At 50.5% G+C, this 20,781-nt stretch overlaps 1 protein-coding gene across 1 annotated transcript; it reads right to left on the bottom strand.

Moving 5' to 3' along the window:
• Positions 1 to 7: 7 nt before the first annotated feature.
• On the bottom strand, positions 8 to 13,953 carry npm1b (nucleophosmin 1b; the record flags this gene model as incomplete). Its single annotated transcript, XM_084469954.1, has 11 exons — positions 8 to 445; positions 1,078 to 1,152; positions 1,251 to 1,343; positions 7,535 to 7,630; positions 11,303 to 11,384; positions 11,481 to 11,545; positions 11,651 to 11,748; positions 12,413 to 12,506; positions 13,088 to 13,207; positions 13,522 to 13,604; positions 13,905 to 13,953. 11 exons carry the CDS (start codon positions 13,951 to 13,953, stop codon positions 395 to 397), a joined length of 906 nt encoding a protein of 301 aa, XP_084326080.1. The 3' UTR covers positions 8 to 394.
• Positions 13,954 to 20,781: the final 6,828 nt, after the last annotated feature.

Raw genomic sequence — 20,781 nt, 5'->3', positions numbered from 1 at the left:
GTCAATGTAAAATTATACATTAATTCATTAGTGCACTAGTACTAAATAACAAAAATAATAAAATAAAAGAATAATATAACCAACTTAGAAAGGTTAGAACGTATTCAATGTGGACATTAACATGACATGGGGTTCCCTGATACTGAAGTAGTCTGCAGTAGTCGTTTAAAGGCACATTCTGCAATATCTCCTAACGCCTGACTGACCAGAGTTAACGGGTTCACCTCTTAACTCTGAGCACACTTAAAGGGGCCCTGGTGACATCACAGGTGGGCCCCCCCACCAGGTTAACTAAAGAGGGGCCCTTTAAGGCGGAGGAGAGTGTACAGACTGCGCCTTTAAAAGCACCCAAACAAACGTTATTTAAAAAGATAAACACAAAGATGGACTCCTGTTACTTCTTCCCCTTCAGCGTCTGGACGAAACTCCACAGGTCCTTGACCACCTGGGGGAGGGAGGGGGAGAGGGGGAGGAGGGAGCGAGAGAGAAACTGATTAGGTCATCAGAATTGTACTGCCATCCACGAGACAAGGTGCTGCCATGTGGTCCGAGAGAAGAGCCGGACCGGCGCGGAGAGGAAAACTGGAAAAAAACACGACGCGGAGCGGCAGGCCGGCGGACCTGAGCTCTAGGCCCTCATTAGGACTGCGGGAGATACCGTGGCTCTAACTCTGCAGGGTAGAGAGTTGTGTCTGACAGCTCCCCTCCCCTCTCCAGCGGGCTGAGGGACCGTAACTCTTTCCTGAGAGCAGCACTCTCCGAGGAGTGAAAATTCCCAGAAGGTGGTGTTTACAGCGAGAATCAAATGTCTCCTCTTATCTCAGGAATCCCGTGGCGTGTTAAGCCGTGCATTTGGGTCATTAGCTGCTCATCACACAAACCACCGAGGGGATTGGTGGTGGCTCCGGTGGTGAGGTTATATTGAGGTGTAACACGAGCACACAAGCGGCCACACCATGAAACCTCCAGTATGCATGGAAGTGAAACACCTCTCCTCTTGGACCAAGCCTAAGAACTTTACTCTTGTGCACTTGATGAGATTTAACAAAAGTAACTCTGGTTCTGATTCCGACTCACCTTGGCGTCAGACAGCCTGAAGGAACTCTTGGCAAAGTTCTCAAACTTCTGCTCCGTCTTGGGCATGGGCTTCCCCTGGGCAGAGAGGACAGAGGCGTGTGATGTCATCAGCCCTGCAGGTCACATGACGGCGAGCCCTGACCCACCAGGAGGAGGAGGAGGCGGCGGCTTACCTCTCTGACGGCGGCGGCCAGCTTGCTCTTGATCTCGGCCAGCGCCGGCGGTTTGGACGGCCCGGCAGCACCGGCCTTCACTGGGGTCGCAGTCTGAGGGAGAGAGACCGTTGAAGGTGAGAGAGAGAGAGAGAGAGAGAGAGAGAGAGAGAGAGAGAGAGAGAGAGAGAGAGAGAGAGAGAGAGAGAGAGAGAGAGAGAGAGAGAGAGAGAGAGAGAGAATGAATGAATGGGCGGCATGTGGCTCTGGAGGCAGAGCAGATTGGCTGGTAACTTGAAGGTTGCTGATTCGATCCCCGGCTCCACCTCGAGTGTCGCGGTGTCCCTGAGCGAGACGCCCTCGCCCTGACCGCTCCTGATCAGCTGGCTGTCGCCCTGCGTGGCTGAGTCCACTGTCGGTGTGTGAATGTGTGCATGAATGGGTGAATGTGAGACAATATTGTAAAGCGCTTTGACCGGCCACTGGTTAGAAAAGCGCTGCATGAATGAATGCAGAATTCCGCATCCATTTCCATCAGCCGGCGTTTAAGAGTTCCAAAGTGTCCGCCAGGTGACTCAGTGGTGCAGAGAGAACCTGGGGCTCTTTCACAGGAGAAAGGCTCACCACCGTGCTTCTACTGCTACTGTAGGGAGACTGACGTGATCAGATTGAAAATTGAAAACTTTTGTTTTTAAGTGACATTCTGATGTAAAATGTAATATTTTAATTATTGAAATTACTTTTTATTTAATCGTTTAATCTGCGATAGGTTATCCAATAGGTTAACAAAGAGTTCTGAATAAGAGTCAGTCAGCCAACCAGACTCAGGACTTGAGTTACTAAACTAATGCCATGTTGTGTTTAACTCAACTCACAAAACATTCAGGTGATAAACCCTCGGAATTTCACCCCATAACTTCATTAGTGAGTTCATTTCGTCAGAAGTCACTCCTGCGGGGTGATTGGCTGTGGGGAGGTCATGTGACCGCACCATTCATCCCAGCAGCTGGCGCCGGATTAAAGCGCATAAAAGGACAACAGATTCTTGCCTAATTACGGCGCATTTACAGAGAACACGCCGGGTTCAAATGATCCCTTAATAAGCACCAAGCCGCGGAGGCCAGCCCAGAACCACGCAGTGCATTGTGGGAGTATTGTTTGTCAGAAGGGGAACCGTCAGAGTACAGGTCGTCCTTGTTGGTTGTTTGTGGAGGAGAGTCCATAAAACACAACGCTGTTCAGCGCCTCAGGGTTTAAGAGACGCCTCCGCTGGGGTGTATGGGAGCCACTGGTTAACGCGGGTTACCCTACCCCCCCAGACCGGGTCAGACACAGAGCCCCTACCCCCCCAGACCGGGTCAGACACAGAGCCCCCTACCCCCCCAGACCGGGTCAGACACAGAGCCCCTACCCCCCCAGACCGGGTCAGACACAGAGCCCCTACCCCCCCAGCAGGACCCCCTGCAGGCCTGAGACCCAGAACACTTTGACACACACACACACACACACACACACACACACACACACACACACACACACACACACACACACACACACACACACACACACACACACACACACACACACACACACACACACACACACACACGTTGACAGTCATAAAGTCCACACACATTGACTTACACGCTCATTCTCGCTGTCACCCTCCTCTTGACAGGAGACCCTCACCCTCACAGGAGACCCTCACCCTCACAGGAGACCCTCACAGGAGACCCTCACCCTCACAGGAAAACCTCACAGGAGACCCTCACCCTCACAGGAGAACCTCACAGGAGACCCTCACAGAAGACCCTCACCCTCACAGGAGAACCTCACAGGAGAACCTCACAGGAGACCCTCACCCTCAGAGGAGAACCTCACAGGAGACCCTCACCCTCAGGAGAACCTCACAGGAGACCCACCTCCTGACAGGAGAACGTCAGGACGAGGTACAGGAGAGGTGTTTGAATCCCATACGAGCTATAAGGGTGTGTGTGTGTGTGTGTGTGTGTGTGTGTGTGTGTGTGTGTGTGTGTGTGTGTGTGTGTGTGTGTGTGTGTGTGTGTGTGTACACAGAGGAGGGGGAACCCTAAGTTGAAACAGACTCCTTTCTTCCCAGCGGTTTATAGATGAACTCATCAGTGTTTCCCGTTCCCTCGCAGCGCACATCAAAAGAACCAAAAAACAGAAACAGGGACCAAAGAACCGCGTGAGCAGCGAGCAGCATGTGTCTCTGGCCCCGCGCCAGGGGGCCCCGAGTGGAGGGCCCGGGGGCCGCACGCCCGTGTTTATGAGGGGGGGGGGGCGGGCTGGACAGCTGTCGCCCCACAACAGCTGACAGGCAGACGCAGCCTCTCATCTGGCCCAGACGCTGATTACAGATGCTGCTTAATAGCCGCCGCCGCGCTGCTATCATTTGATGCTAGCGCTAGTCTGCGGCGTGCTGAACACAGGCCTGGAGCGGCTGGGAGCTACCTGCCACTTAGCTCGCCGGGGCTGGGAGTCAAGCGCAGATCCGCTGAGTTTGGTTACCCAGCGTAGGGGGGCTAGCGTAGCCTAGCTTAAGGTAGCTAATGGTTTAGAGCGGTTGACAGTTTCGTAGTGTTGTTGTACAATTTTGACCAAACAGTTGAACCTTTGTAAGTTTGGATGTTGTGCGTTTGGTTCTGCCTAGCACAGCTTACAGATGCTAGCATTACATTTATTCCATGGCATGCTTTGCTGGTTAGCCTAGCTCGGCTATCAGTTAGCCGATACAGTTAGCATTGTTGTCCCTAGCATGCGGTGGCGTTTAGGCCAGCAGACCTTACTGGTACCAGTAGTTGATTTACTTCCCAGCATGCTGTGTGGTTCAGCCCAGCAGCGCTAACAGCTCCCGCCGGTTAGCATCCAGGTCCCCACCACTTGACCTTTGCACCCCCCCCCCCCCCCCCCCCCCCTGCGTGTCGGAGGTCAGAGGTCGAACACAGGGTGCAGCTCAGGTAAACACAGACGGGTAACAGCGAGGGACGAGGGGGGAGAGGAGGAGACACCTGCTGTAAGCTCTTGTCAAACGGTTGGCTAACGACCACTAACCACTTCACCTGGCCTCCTCGCTCTCCCCCCTGGAGAGAGGAGGCCAGGTGAGGTGTCTTTACGACGCTGACGTCTCCTCCCAGCCATCCGTGAGGAGTGGGTCAGCCGCCCTGGGGTCCCGGACCCTGGCCCCCGGGGGAGACCCGCCTCCAGCAGGTGGACGCGGCAGCCCCCCCCCTTTGCCGTGCCCGGTTATGGAGGAATGCGTAGCCTTGGCACGCCGCCGTACGATAACCCTGGCAGCACATCAGAGGAGACGTCTAATGACCCTCAGTCACCTGCTCCTCACAAACACACGAGGAGCCGGGGATCGCCGGGGGGGGGGGGGGGGGGGGGCCATGGCCGCCGTGGGGCGGGGGGGCCAGACATCAAACACACACACCGGCTAATGAGAACGATCGGCGGGAGGGAGGGAGGGGTGAGCTAGTAGGGGTGTCGGGAGGAGCTGAGGAGTTGAGGAGGAGCAGGGGGCATGGGGAAGGGAGGAGGTGGGCGGAGGAGGGGATAGAGGGAGGATGGGATGGGATGTAAGGGGAGGTGGGAGGAGGTGGGAGGGTTGGAGGAGGCGCTGCTGGCCTTCAACCGGAGAGTAAACCAACACAGTGGGAGAGAGCCCAACGTACGGTCCGTCATCAGAGAGCCGTGGCGAGGGGTAAATGATCCCGTTACGTGATCCTGTTATGATCCTGACCCCATCTGGTGGTCCGGCGTGGAGATTCTTTGGCGGGGGGTGGGAGGGGGGGGTGCCCTTGAGCAAGCAGGCATGACGCCACCACAACACATTCATGAGCACACGCGTGTACAGGTGTCGTGGTCAGAGGTAACCCCAACGCGCCTGAGGACGCTCAGTGAACAGGGGGGGGGGTGGGGACGTTAACAGAAGACACGCTGGGATTTACGAGCGGCGGTCAGACACTCAGCGCTGAGCTGGCCGCGGAGGAGGGGGTCTGGCTGAGCGTCAGCAGGCCAGAGATCAGCTGGGGGGCGGGGGGGGGGTCACACTGATCACTAGCAGCCCGGTGTCAGGCTGAACCTCGCGGCTCCACACACCTCGTTCTGCTGCACATCGACCGTGAAGCAACGGGCAACAACGCGCAGCTCATAGTCAGCCAGCGGCTCATATCACCACGTCATCTGGACAGATAGAGCTCTCATACCTCTTGAAGGTCCCGTGGCATGCTATTTTATGGACGCTTTAATATAGGTGTTAGTGGGCCCCTACAGTACTTGAAGACGTTCAAGAAATTCAGCCTTGGTGCAGAGTTACAGCCACTACGAGCCAGTCCCACAATGAGCTCTCCACAAACATGCCGTTTTTAGAGGCGGGTCAAGGTGGAGGGTGGGGGTGTGGCCCTGAGCAGCTTGCGGCCACGGTACCATGCGCTAGTGTTTACAGTGGAACACTGAACACTCCTGGAGCTCTACATCTAAATAATATCATATTATATTTAGAGATCTATATAATATAATATATATCTTTGTTATATTATCATGGTCAAAAGCTGTTTGTGCCTCTGGATGATATTATGAATCTCAAACAACTGCGTCGGGTTCCCAGACGCCTCTGGTTCTTCCACTTCCACGTTAATATTAAGTACAGACTGAACCGCGAAATGGAGGAGAAGGGGATTGTTGCACGGGGCTGTCTCCCACTGCCGTGGCAGCGGGCAGCCTGCTGAACGCTGCCCGTTGGCCGGGGTTGTCTCCCGCCGGAGCTCCGCTGCCCACTGCCGCAGTAGCGGGTAGCGGGCAGCGGGCACCGGAGCCCCGGGCTCCGGCGGGAGACAACCCCGGGCAACGGGCAGCGTTCAGCGGGCTGCCCGCTGCCGCTGTAGCAGCCCGCCGCATGTGGCACACGCATGGTCCTAGCTCATTGTCTCATTGGCTGGCCAAATTCTCTGGGCGGGCCAAGCAGAGAAAGGGGAGGTAACCTGGTCCCGTATGACGTCATATGGGGCCAGCTCGCAAATTGACACGTTTCAGCAATCCTTTTTTCAAAGACGGAGCAAGATACCTACTTCTCGGTTTACACCTAATGCCATTTTTAGCTAATGGGGGACCATAGGGAGGCTAGGGGAACTCAACTTAATGTTGGAAAACCTCATAAATGCCGCTTTTCCACCGCCAGTACCTACTCGACTCGACTCGACTCGCCACGCCTTATTTGCGTTTCCATTGGCAAAAAAAGTACCTGGTACCTAGTACCGGGTACTTTTTTTTAGTACTACCTCCGTCGAGGTTCCATGCCAGCGGAGTAGGTACTTTTGTGTGACGTAAACAGGCTGCTGGTAACTGATTGGCCAGCGGCTGTAAATGGGAATATTCACTCAAGTTAAGTTGTGTCCGGCGTGGTTGGAGTCCACGAACCCGCTCCCGAGGGGGACACTGATCAGCGTTTCGCCGTGTGTGTCGCTCCTTTCCCGGGGCTAGAGTTAGGCTGCGCGTCGTTATGTGTGTCGGGCGTGGTTGTGTGTCCGGCGTGGCTGGAGTCCACGGACCGGCGTTTCGCTGTTTCGTTTCAGTGTCGTTCCTTTCCTAGGGCTCGAGTTTCGCCTCTATCAACGTTACCGTATGACAACAATAGACGCGCAGTCATTGCGCTTTTTTATTTTATTTTATTTCACATCATAACCTTTCCCGGGAATCAGGAAATAGTCTTGATCAGATTCAGATTTCCCGGGAATAGCGTCTCCCGTGATTAAAACCTAATGACGATCCGCCCATGGTGGAGAGGTTCTTTTCTACGACCCGCCCACATTGAAGAGGTACTTTTTTAGATGGAAACGCAACCAAACCGAGGCGAGTCGAGTCGAGTCGAGTTGGTACTGGCGGTGGAAAAGCGGCAAAAGTGACATTTTCATGCCATGGGACCTTTAAGATATAATATGTACAGATATAGCTCTAATACCTCTTAAGATATAACCTGTATAGATAGAGGTATCATTCCTCTTAATATATCACCTGTATGGATAGAGCTCTTATCTTTATACATAAGATGTATAGATAGAGCTCTTATCTTAATATATATGCTAGAGACACTGAACTCTAACCTAAGGCTCAGCACTTAACACAGGTCGAGATGGTTCTGTTTTCTGATTGGTTCAAAGTCGTGCCAGACAACCTTAATTACCAAATCAGCTGGCAACCACTTTTGACAGGCATCTATTTCAGCCAATCAGAGAGAAGAGATGTGGAGCAGAGTGGAGTGTGTGGGAGGGGGCGGTCTCTACCTTGCTCTGGGCTTTGACCAGCACACTTCCTGCCTTCCCCTGGGAGACGTTCTGATTGGCCGGGCTCTTGGGCTTGGTGACGGACGTCCCTTGGTTCTGTGGAGCAACAGAAGACCCGGTCAGGATCGCCACAGCACAGGGTACCGCCTCAGCCTGACTGCTCCTGACGAGCTGGCTGTCGCCCTGCGTGGCTGACAGCGCCGTCGGTGTGTGAATGTGTGCATGAATGGGTGAATGTGAGGCAGTATTGTTAAGCGCTTTGAGAGGCCACTGGTTAGAAAAGTGCTGTATGAATGCAGTCTGTTATTTGGAAATTGTGACAAACATTTGACGCATTCACTTTTGAATCTCTTCAATTTAACACATTGGACGCAATCCAAACCGAAAGCGCTGGAGGAACCAATCAGAAGGCGGCCCTTCTCCACCTGCCCCGACCTGTCCTCAAACCTGCCCGGATACCCTCTTCATCATCATCCTCATCGTGGTCATCATCACTTCCTGGGAGTGCTCTCAGCCCGACATGCTGCGACAGACCCCACCCCCCCCCCGCGTGCTGCACCTCGTTGACGTTGCACCGTGTGTCAGGGGGGGCGGGGGTGCCGCGCGGTCGAGGCTGAGCAGACATTCTTCCCGGCCTGTGTAATTACCCGTGTAGCGTGTTAGCTAAGTGCCGGTGTAATCACCCTGTAACAGCCCGGAGAGTACCTGTGTTTTCACACGACAGCCACCCCCGCCCCCCCCCACCACCACCCGCACCCCTGATCTGCGGTATTTGCTCTGGAATGGGGGGGGCTGTAATTGGCCGTGTTGACAGAACCGGTACGAGGTGATTACACACTTCCTGCAGGAGCGTGGCTCGCTAACCGTTTACCAGCCTCAGTGCCGCTACGTCTCCCTCGCTAGCACAGGAGCTCCGGTCCGCCGGGCAGAGGAGGCCAAACCGGGTTTTACCCCCCAACCCGGGCTCCACAGCGACCGGCTCCACTCCAGCCTTGGCCTACGGTGCCTGGGTCCATAGACATTATGAAGAGTGGACGCCGCGTCGACCGCTACGGTCAACTGGCGCTGACGAGCCGTAGGGCCGCCATCGTGGACGACCGCTCCGCTCAGTGTGATCCGTTTGGTGCAATGAACTGTCAGCGCATTTAATTCATCATACCTCCCTGAATACCAAACTTTTCACGCGGGTTGTTTTGCTGAAAAGGTCATACATGTAGCTATGATACAGGACACACGGTTTGGCGTGTTGTAATATTTCGTGGGCTTAACAGTAATAGAACATTCTGATATGATATGTCATATGATATCAGAATAATGGTTGTTGATGCCAAACTGTGTCTCCTCCTGAAAAGTAATCCCCCAGGCCCTGTTTGCACTGCCCTGCAGTGCTCTGGCATCTTGTGTCTTCTGCTGCTACGCAACTCGGAGTATGACCGGTCCAAGATGGCGGCCGCATTTCTTCCAAGCAGCCAATGCAGCGTCTACTCCTTAGAATGTCTATGCCTGGGTCTCTTTGCGCCGGGTCGCAAAGAGAAGACTGGGGGATGTAAACCCCGGAGTGGATTCTGTTCCTCTGTGGACCTGGAGGTTCACCTTCCGTTAAGGGCCAGAGAAAGGCCCTGATTGGTCAACAGCTGACCTATATCACTGGCTGACCTGAGACCAGAGCTCCATTCAACACATGGGAGAGACGCTGGCAAGGAGAAGGAGGAATGAAGGAGACGTGTAAGGAGGAGAGGGGATGGGAGGAGGAGGGGGAGGTGGGAGAGAAGTAGGATAGGCAGCAAAGAGAGGGAGATGTAAGGAGGAGAGGGGAGGGTGAGGAGGTGGAGGAAGAGGTGGGAGAGGGTGAGGAGTTGGGAGAGGGTGAGGAGGTGGGAGGGTGATCATAAGGAGGAGAGTGGATGGGAGGAGGTGGGAGAGGGGGAGGAGGAGGAGGTGGTGGGAGAGGGGGAGGAGGAGGCGTAGCAGCAGACTACAGTATATAAATCAGCTGATGAGTCAGTCGGCTCCCTGAGGCCTCACAACATCCTCTTTGATCTGCTGCCTGACACACACACACACACACACACACACACACACACACACACACACACACACACACACACACACACACACACACACACACACACACACACACACACACACACACACACACACACACCATTGCCAACAGAAAATATGTGTGCCTGGAAATCAAGCACACACACAAACACGGGAATCCAACACACACACACATACTGAGACAAACTCCAGGTGCAGTATGGGGCGGTAGATCAAAAGCAGTCGTGGTATAAACAGACTATGACAGAGGGACACAGCAATGCCTCACACACCCAGGGAGCCACGTGCACGCTCACAGCTGGAGTGCACGTGAACGAGTGCTGTAATACCTAAGAAGAACAGAAGTGCACTGCGGGGAAATGACAAACTGACACACACACACACACCCGGGGGGGGGGCGGGACTTTCAGTTACAAAGAGGGAGGGACTTCCGGTAGAGGGATATCCGTTCGTAATTTTTTTTGGATATTGTTACGTCAAATTATTAGTGTGAAACCTTGACTATTTAATTCTCAGCCTTTGTTGTTATGGTCGTGTTTTCAGTGTTGAGTGGCGAATACAGCTCGTACAGCTCGCAGTCAGGAAGTCTCGTTGCGGTAGACCGGGAAAACGCTCAATACAGGGACCCCTGTCCTCTGGTATTAGAGTATATATAGAGCATGTGTGTATACAGCACAGCTGCAGGATACTACAGTTAAAGGTTCTGGGTTTGAATCCCAGTGTCTGCAGTCTACCTGTAGGTACCTTTGAGCGGATCCATAAAGACCATGAACTGCCAGTCTGGTGGGACGGTAACCAGGCACCATCACTGGGCTTGGGATCATGGACGTGTGGTTTGTTTTTTGTGTGTGTGTGTGTGTGTGTGTGTGTGTGTGTGTGTGTGTGTGTGTGTGTGTGTGTGTGTGTGTGTGTGTGTGTGTGTGTGTGTGTGTGTGTGTGTGTCTCTCTCTCTCTCCAGGCTCCTACCTTCCCACGGCCGTGGGACACACGGCACGTGTGTTCGTGAGAAGGGAAGTGTGTGTGTGTGTGTGTGTGTGTGTGTGTGTGTGTGTGTGTGTGTGTGTGTAATTTGTCCTAGAGTGCGCAAAGTTTAATGTGTGTTAGTGTGTGTGTGTGTGTGTGTGTGTGTGTGTGTGTGTGTGTGTGTGTGTGTGTGTGTGTGTGATTACAGAGGACAGGTGTGGTATTATGTGTTTTACGGCGGTGAACAGCTGGACCGGGCGACACGCCGCACTGCGCGTTCCCGCCAAAACAAAATGGCCGCCGGTCAGCGGGTTCAGGGAGGGAGGGTCGGGGGTGTTATTATGGGATGCCCGCTCACCGGATGCGCGTGAGACTTGAGCAGATAGAAAGAAAAGGTTGTGTGATTATGGTCGCAACTATCGAGTATTATGGCCGTCAGCTCTGGGCTTGGCTGCCCCCTGGTGGACAGACACACGCAGTACTGTGTGACTCCCAGTACTTCACTACCCAGAATGAGTACTGTGATTTCTGCTGCACACAACCCAAACTAAATAGGATTTGTCACTAATGTTAACTCCAGAAAGTTTAGTCTAGAAATGGCTTGTGAGGGATGAGATCGGACAGAGATGAGTGTAACCCCCCACCGTGTGTGTTAAAGAGTGAAAGTAGTTTGATTTATATGGGACAATGATGGTTTGTAATAGTACAGACGGTTTGTATTGTTAGTTTGTAAGGACGTACCTTCTTAGGCGGCTTCACTGGGCTCTTCTGCACCTTCACATCTTCTTCTTCTTCATCACTGTCCTCATCGTCCTCATCATCACTACAATGAAATAGCACAATGATAAACACGAAGGAAGAAGGACCCGAACGTAAGCTGACCACGAGATAACGACCGCCGAGTCTCTTAACGACGTACTCGTCTTCATCTTCATCACTGTCATCTTCATCATCGTCCTCATCAGACTCCATCTTCAGTTTTTTCTGTAAAGAAATAATTTTAAAAAACATTTACGGCAGGTGGAGATACTGTAGGGCCACTCAGAGGTCACTCAGAGGTCACTCCTCTGTGGATGGGATTAAACTCACCGAGGAGGTCGGCTGTTTCCTAGACGACAGCGAGGAAGGCCTCTTCACGGGCGACGAGTTGTTCTCCTCCTCATCCTCGTCGTCGGACTCCTTTAGAACTACAGCACCGGTAGACATTACCCAGCATGCACCACAACGCCACATCATAGCCATAGGACACCATCTGAGTCCTTTACGACTACATCGCCGGCGGACATTACCCAGCATGCACCACAACGCCACATCATATAACTATGTCAACAAAGCATTAGTAAAAATAATCGTAAACATATATAACATGTATACGACCAATTACCACGGTTCGATGAATGGAGCAGTTTAACGTTGACATCGGACAAACTTTATTAATAACAATAGTAGTAGAGTAATTAACGTGTAAAGTATATGTGTAGGTAAAGAATAGGTGTTGGGTTGTACTAATGTTGTTGCACTGTAGTACTTTAGAGGTTGTAGTGTGGTACTTTTGGAGTACTTTAGTAGTAGTAGTGTAGTAGTTCTTCATTAGTAGTAGTGTAGCAGTGTATTTAAGTATGAATAGTAATCATGTAGTCGTACTTTAGTTGAGGTAGTGTAGTAGTACTTTAGTAGTAGCAGTGTAGTATTATTTTAGTATAGTAGTAATCGTGTAGTAGTACTTTAGGTTGTGTAGTACCGATGTAGCACTTTGGGAGTTCTGTTGTAGTAGTACTTTAGTAGTAGCAGCGTAGTCGTACTTTAGGTAGTGTAGTACTGATGTAGTACTTGGTGGTAGGGAGTACTTACTCACAAAGTGCTGTCCACTGATGTGGACGGGGCCGGAGCCCGACTGCAGCCGGAACACGACCGGGGGCGTGACCTCGAACCCACCCAGGCTCACCTGGGGAGGGGCGGAGCTTAGTGCTGCTCCTTTACTAGTAGTAGAGTGTGTGGGGAGGGGCGGAGCTTAGTGTTGCTCCTTTACTAGTAGTAGAGTGTGTGGGGAGGGGCGGAGCTTAGTGCTGCTCCTTTACTAGTAGTAGAGTGTGTGGAGGGGCGGAGCTTAGTGCTGCTCCTTTACTAGTAGTAGAGTGTGTGGGGAGGGGCGGAGCTTAGTGCTGCTCCTTTACTAGTAGTAGAGTGTGTGGGGAGGGGCGGAGCTTAGTACTGTTCCTTTACTAGTAGTAAAGTGTGTGTGTGTGTGTGTGTGTGTGGGGGGGGGGGGGTAGGGCTGTGCGATTAATCAATTTTTTTTGTGTCAAATTATCCAAAAAAGGTTTTTGTTTTTTTTCTATTTATTTTATTCATTAAATGTCTTATAGAAACTTATAGAACAGCTGGATACATATTTAAATGTTCTAATTGAACATTTTGTAAGGGGTTAAAAAGTTCTCAATTTCTAGTTCAAATTCAAGTTCTGAATAATCGTGATTTCAATATTGACCAGGGCAGGAGGGGGGGGACGGAGGGGGGGGGTCTCACCGAGGGCAGGACGGAGGGCTTCAGGACCACCAGCGGGACTTTGGTCTTCTTGCCGTCGAAGGTCAGCCCCTCCATCTCCACCGTGTGGGGCACGTCGTCAGCCTCCGCCCCCAGACACACCTGGAACGTCACCATGGAGACCGTCACCACGGGAACCGTCCCCACGGAAACCAACCCCAAGGAAAGCATCACCACGGAAACCAACCCCAAGGAAAGCAGCCTCCTGGAAACCATCACCACGGAAACCATCCCAACGCAAAACATCCCTAAAGCTGTACTGGCGAGCCCGTTGGGATGTTGGTGTTCTATTTTGCCGTTCACACCAGTACAAACTTCACTCTGTACTGGTGTGTACTGGTATCTTTGAGTTGAACACCCTGCACGGTCAGATATGACCGGAACTGAGGACGAACCCTGAGTGACAGACGACTCACCGCTTTGAGTGACAGCTGGTGCTCCGTGTCCTCGTCCTCCGCCTCCACGCGGAACTCCCTCTTGTCCGACCGGAGGGAGCAGCCTGAGGGGGACACCACAGTCAGGGTCCGCCACAGCCCCCGGAGGAGGACATGTTAGGACAGGACATGGTAGGAGTGGACATGTTAAGACAGGACATGTTAATAGAGGAGGCGGGACAACGCGAGGAGCGACACAACAAAAGGGCTGAAGTGGCGCGAACGGCTGCAGCCCGCTCGGCCTGCTGTCTTCGTATTAATGCTTTATATTATCACCTGTTATCTTCAACCTGCAGGAATAACATGTTAACATCACGGGCCGTGCGGCCTCATTCACACCGGTACGGTATAACGTGAGCGCTCACCGAACAAGAACATCTGCGGTCGGCTCAGATGAGACGTGTTGTCCTCCATCTTTGTGTTGTGGGGGTTTTACGGTTCCGTCAACCCGGGTGACGGAAAGCTCAGCCGACCAATGAGACGAGAGCACGGAGGTCACGGGACGCGATTGAGTTAAAGCCTGTGGGCGGGGATAATAGAACCTACATTACTGGTGCAGTTCCGTTGGATGACCGCTGGGGGGCACCGCTGTCCACATAGACATCTTATAAATAGACGCAGCATCGACCGCTACTGCCTACTGGCGCTGACGAGACGCGGGGCCGCCATCTTGGAGTGGTGATCCGCTCCACTCAGTGTAATTCATTGGCAGGAGCAATGAACTGTCAGCGCATTTAATTAATCTTACCTCACTGAATACCACTGATTTTCACGCGGTTTTTTGTCATACGTGTAGCTATGATAAAGGACACATGTTTTGGCGTGTTTTATTATTCATAGTTGGCTTAACAGTAATATAATATTATTATATGCTATAAGTGACCAGACGTCCGAGATCAAAACTGGGAATATAGTCCCCGAGAAGGGGGAAAAAACGGTCAGCTATTTTTAAGTAGAAGAAACAATATGATTGGGTTATATATACATATACGTATATCCTACATAAACAATGTATGAATACATTAGATATCTTAGGGACTTATAGACTGTATCTCTGTTGCTGCAGCAGCAGAGTTTATTCTGTCTTGACACTTTGTATTGATATTTTGTATTACATTCTTCCCTTAAATTATGTTTACAGTGATTGTTTTATATGTATTTTTTATGTATGTCGCTTTGGATAAAAGCGTCTGCCAAATACTTAAACATAAATAAACACATGAAAGTTTTTATATCAGCTAAAACCACCATCTGTTTCACTGGATTCAGAATAAAACCAAATTCTGTCTTACCCAACAATGTTAGTATTTCAATATTGTTACTTGAACGACTTATTCATGGTTCCAATTATACTGTTAAGAAAGTATTGTCTTATACTTTGCCTAAAATTAGACAAAATAGAACATTTCCTTACAAAGACGAATGGGGCTGGGGAACTAAGTTTTAACTTAATATTTGCCTTGTAGAATTCAGCAAGATTAAAAGTGCAAATATATCAATAAAAATTGGGAATTATACACAAGTTAACATTCAATTCTATTTTATTTATAGAGCGCCAAAACATTACACGTCTCACGGCGCTTTACAGAGTATTGAACATTCAGAGAGAGCCCATGAGTAACAGGGGCGAGGAAAAACTCCCTAGAATTGGAGATACATATAGGAAGAAACCTCGAGCAGATCCACGACTCGAGGGCCGACCAATCTGCCTAGGGTCAGTTACAGGGCAGTGAGGTTTGTATACATGATAAATGAATAGGTTAGTTAGGTGTAGAGAATAGAACATGGTGTTTAGAGCCACCTGGGGTGTATGTTTCAAAGAGGTGGGATGGTTACCTTACCAGTATGATAATGCATGAATCCCATTTAGTGTCAGAAAGTTCAAATAGTCTAGTGTAGGGATGAATTGTCATAGGGATTAGGAATTGTCATAGGGCAGTAGTGGATCGCTAGGCAGCGCAGGCCAGGAATCCGGTCAAGGGGACAGCAACAGGCGATGGTAGGGCAGTCATAGGGATGGGACTTCAGGTGCGATGAGGGCCAAATACAAGGATGGCTAATGACTGGTAATGGTTTACCTCACAAGTGAGGTAAGGGGGAAGAGAGAGATATATATATATAGAGTGGGTTAGTATTGCTATACGTTTCATGATGGTTACTATTAAGTGTATCAATGGTACTATATAGTGTTACACTATAGAAAGAAAAGGCAAGAAATGTTATATATTGATATGATTTATCAAGTCTCAGTTCATAGCCGGGTGAACACAGTAGTTCAACAGTAATCCCAAAAATTACCCCATTCCAGTTGTCAGGTAAGTGTGGCAGGACCTTATCCTGTTTATCATACATTTCACGAAGGTGGGCTACACAAAATTGGGTTGGAAAGCTAGACTAGCTATACTGTATAGCCACTGTCCATCTGATTGTCTAGTTAGCTAATATCATCATACGTGCTTTTACTGGCTTGATATTCGATGCTATGGTTAAGATTAGGTTTAGGGTTAGGGATAAGGGTGAGGATTAGGATAAGGGTGAGGATTAGGGTAAGGTTGGGGTGAGGGTAAGGGAGGCGGGCGGTTAGGGTATAGGGGAGGGGAGAGGTTAGGGTTAGAGGAGGGGGGGGGGAGGTATGAGTAAAGGAGGGGGGAGGACAGGGGAGGGGGAGGTAAGGGTGTATGGGGGGGGGAGGACAGAGGTCAGGGTATAGAGGGGGAGGTTAGGGTATAGGGGAGGGGAGAGGTAACCTTACCTCATTAGGGTAACATGCATGTGTATAATAAAAATTACCATACAACAAGCCACACAACCAGGTCATTTTAAATGATTTTATATCATAAAACATCAGTATACATTTCAACATCTGTGCACACAGTGAAACAATTCTGGGATGTGATTAAAAAAAACAATGGTTCATCATGAGACCATCTGACCCTAACTCTGTCCCTAACACTGAACCATGAGGAACCCGCGAAGGAACCCTTGAGAAACAAGGAACCCTTGACAACCCGTGACTTAAGTCACGTCCTGCGAGGTAGAAGTTGCATCTGAAGTCTCCACCGTCCAGCTCCGACGAGGCACCGTCAGTGGGTCACTGAAATGTTGCAAGAGGAAAAACACAAATCGTTAGCCTCGTAGCATAATCTATGTTGCTAGCCATAGGCCAACAATGTCAATGAGGCTACCAATGTCGATTACACTATGAGGCTAATGATATAGATAACTCTATGAGGCTAGCGATGTTGATTATGCTATGAGGCTAACAATACCCATTATGCTATGAAGCTAACGATATCCATTATGCTATGAAGCTAACTATATCCATTATGCTAGGAGGCTAACGATGTCCAGCTAGGCAGCTAACCAGATTCCGGGTCTCCCTCCAGATAGGTGGCTCCTCCTCCATAATTTTGTCCATGATTTTTTTAGTTTATATAATTTGTTTTGAAGAAAATACTTTTGTTTTGAGAATTCTACACTAGAAACACAGTGGTTCAAATCAAATTTTAAACTTCAACATGAAACATGCACACACTTGGGAATTTGTAATTCAGGAATATAGTAAAACATTCTGTGAATTTAACAGCATAGCTTTGGTGGTGAAACGATGTAAAAAAAAAAAAAACCTGTTGGTATTAACCTTCCAAAGACTTGAGCAGTCCCATCGTAGTCCTCGTCTCGCTCCTGGTGGGTCGTCAGCTTAATCTGTTCACAATACAAACACACATTAAAAGGGTGATGTTACGTTACCAAGTGTGACCAGCTGTTACGTTTTAGTGTCCACCTTGATGTACGCTGGATATACTATAGTAGTAGCAGCTGATGTGACCTTAATTACTTCAAATCACAGCTTTGGCTAAAATTCACAGAATGAAAAATCTGAAGGAAAAACTAATGAAGACCCTCTACGATCGTTCAAAATAATTAAAAAGAACCTCCAGGTGTCAAGTGTTTAGTTATGGTTACCCTCCGGTCCACAGCCTCCGGTCCAGCCTGGTGCCCCATGCCTGGTCCAGGGGGATCTGGATACCCTCTGGTCCAGCCTGGTACCCCATGCTGGGTCTAGGGGATCTAGTTACCCTACATTATAATTAAGTGCGAGAAAAGCACTAGACATCCATATTATTATTATTATTATTATTATTATTATTAACCCTGGTGACCCATACCTGGTCCAGTGGGATCTGGTCACCTGCTGGTCCTCAGCCTCTGGTCCAACCTGGTCCAGGAGATCCTGTGAAGTCAGACAGCATCTTTATAGACCCGTGCACATCGCTGTCTCGAATCTAACTACCAACCCCCCCGCAGGAGCCCCTTACCTTGAGCTGGAACGACGATTGAGATCTTTGGGTGCTTTTGTCGTCTTGTTGCAAAATACAGCCAACAGACTTACCTTGAGCAGATCTAGTAGTTTGTTGCTGTTGGTTCATGTACAAATAATTTACTATACATTTCATATCCCCCCCATTTAGCAAATAATTCCCACCCATAAACAAGGCTGACAACAGTACAAAATAACAAACTGTTCTCATGCCTTTTGTCTACTTCCTTACTACTCTCTAAAACATTGCATGCACATCGCATGAGTGTTGCCTTACTGATCAGGGTGTGATCTGAGTGACCAGAGATGCATGCTGGGATACTGTGCCATCTGACGCCTACAGTTCTGTAGAGGTTCCCCCTCAGGAGAAACCAAGTTTTCAAAAGGCTGTCGTGACATCAGTTACATGACCTGGAACGTCCGTCAAGACCGAGACAGGGACTCCCCAAGGAGAAACGCCAAAGGGTAGGCTGTGAGGCTCCCCCTCTCGGCGACTAGAATACAACAGCTCTTACAGGAGAGAATCATGGCGCACATTTCAACGTTCCTCTTCATAGACCTTGAAGCCCCAGTGAGGCTTTCTTCACCTCTTCTGAAGAAGAGCACAACTGCAGCTCGACAGGGACGCTAGTTGGGATGTTTCCAAGATGGTTTCCGATTCAGCCCGAGAAATACTTGGATCTCAGGGCAGGAGTACAGGAGATCCAGAGGGCTTGCCAGCAGTCCATCATGTTGAGGTTAGGTAGGGAAGCCACGTTGCAGAACGTTTCATCTTCCATCTTCAGTTAGTTGGTTGGTTTCTCATCCGATTCTGTCCAGTCGGAATGCCGTTAGTTCATCATCCATTGTACCAAGTAGCCATTGTCGCTTCCCATTGTTTGCATGATTCAGTCACACTACAGTCCAAGCTGCATGACACTCAAGTCATCCTGTCCAGTGTGTAGAAGGTCGAATTGAGATCCAGATGCTAGATCGCTCCAGGCTCTTGCTGTATTGAACACCCACTTTGTTATCCTCTTTGATTTAGGCCAGACTTGAGTCATCAGAAACATCAGACCAAATGACACTCAAGGGTGTTTCAGGAAGAGTAGCATCCTCCTATAGCTGAAAATTAAAATGTTCAGGTAATACAAGCCAAGTAGAAGTAGAAAAATTTCCCCTCACACATGTGGTGCCCAGTACCAGGTTAAAGATTGCCCCTCTCACTTAGTGCCACATGCAAGGTTAAAGATCACCCCTCTCACACTTAATGCCCCGTGCAAAGTCAACAATTGCCCCGCTCACACTTAGTGCCCCATGCCATGCAAAGATTGCCCCTCACACTTAGTACCCCATGACATGCAAAGATTGACCAGTACCAGGTTAAAGATCACACCTCTTTATTTTCAGTTATTAGATTGTGTATTTACACAAACAATGACAATACTCAAAGGAATACAAAGCCAAACGAGAGGAGAGACCAGTGGAGGGTTTGTAGGTCTTTGAGAGAGGAGAGACCAGTGGTGGGTTTGTAGGTCTTTGAGAGAGGAGAGACCAGTGGAGGTTTTGACAGAGACCAGCGGTGGCTTTGTAGGTCTTTGAGAGACGAGACCAGTGGAGGGTTTGACGGAGAGACCAGCGCTGGGTTTGTAGGTCTTTGAGAGACCAGTGGAGGGTTTGACGGAGAGACCAGTGCTGGGTTTGACGGAGAGACCAGTGGAGGTTTTGTAGGTCTTTGAGAGACCAGTGGTGGGTTTTCAGGTCCTTGAGAGAGGAGAGACCAGCGGAGGTTTTGACAGAGAGACCAGCGCTGGGTTTGTAGGTCTTTGAGACGAGACCAGTGGCGGGATTGACGGAGAGACCAGTGCTGGGTTTGTAGGTCTTTGAGAGACGAGATACCAGTGCTGGGTTTGTAGGTATTTGCGCCCTGCCCTTCACAAAGAAAAGAGAACTCTTCCCGGGGCTCCCGCCAGCTTCTCCGGGGTCGTTTGCGTTACCGCACTGGACGCCTCGCGGCGCCTATCTCCGCCTCTCCAGATTTGGGAATCTGAACCCGACTCCCTTTCGATCGACCGGGGGCAACGGAGGCCATCGCCCCGCAGAGACGAGAGACCAGTGGAGGGTTTGTAGGTCTTTGAGAGGAGAAACCAGTGGTGGGTTTGTAGGTCTTTGAGAGGAGAAACCAGTGGTGGGTTTGACGGAGAGACCAGTGGTGGGTTTGTAGGTCTTTGAGAGAAGAGAAACCAGTGGTGGGTTTGTAGGTACTTGAGAGCGGAGAGACCAGTGGTGGGTTTGACGGAGAGACCAGCGCTGGGTTTGTAGGTCTTTGAGAGAGGAGAGACCAGTGGAGGGTTTGACGGAGAGACCAGTGGTGGGGGGGCTAGGGCTTCAAAGCGTACGGAGGGAAACGTTGGAACGTGCTCCGTGGTTCTCAGGTGCAGGAACCAGGTTGGGTTCTAGTTGCTGAGAGGGACAGCCCTCACATCTCGCCCCCTGGTGTGTCTCCTTGAGGAGTCCCCTGTCTCCATCCTGAAGGACGTTCCAGTTCATGTAACTGACGTGACGACGGCCTCTTAAACACTAGGTTCCCCTGAGGGGGAACGTCTACACAACTGAAGGCCTCAAACAGCGCAGAACCCTCGCATGCATCTCTGGTCAGTCAGTCACACACCCTTATCAGTAGGACAACACACATGGGATGTGATGCAATGATGAGGAATGTAGTAGGAAAGTGGACGGATAAAGTATCTTCTAGGGACGAATGAGAACGGGGGGGGGAGAGAGAGAGAGAGAGAGAGGGGGCGGGGCCAGAGAGGGGCGGGGCCAGAGAGGGGCGGGGCCAGAGAGGGGGCCTACGTGGGTCAGGGCAGGGCCTACGTGGGTCAGGGCAGGGCCTACGTGGGTCAGGGCAGGGCCTACGTGGGGCGGGGCAGGGCCTACGT

This window comes from Micromesistius poutassou (assembly GCF_964030765.1).
Source record: "Micromesistius poutassou genome assembly, chromosome: 6".
Lineage (NCBI taxonomy): Eukaryota > Metazoa > Chordata > Actinopteri > Gadiformes > Gadidae > Micromesistius > Micromesistius poutassou.
Note: the sequence above shows the minus strand (reverse complement) of the source record. Positions and strands in the feature narration are given on the sequence as shown.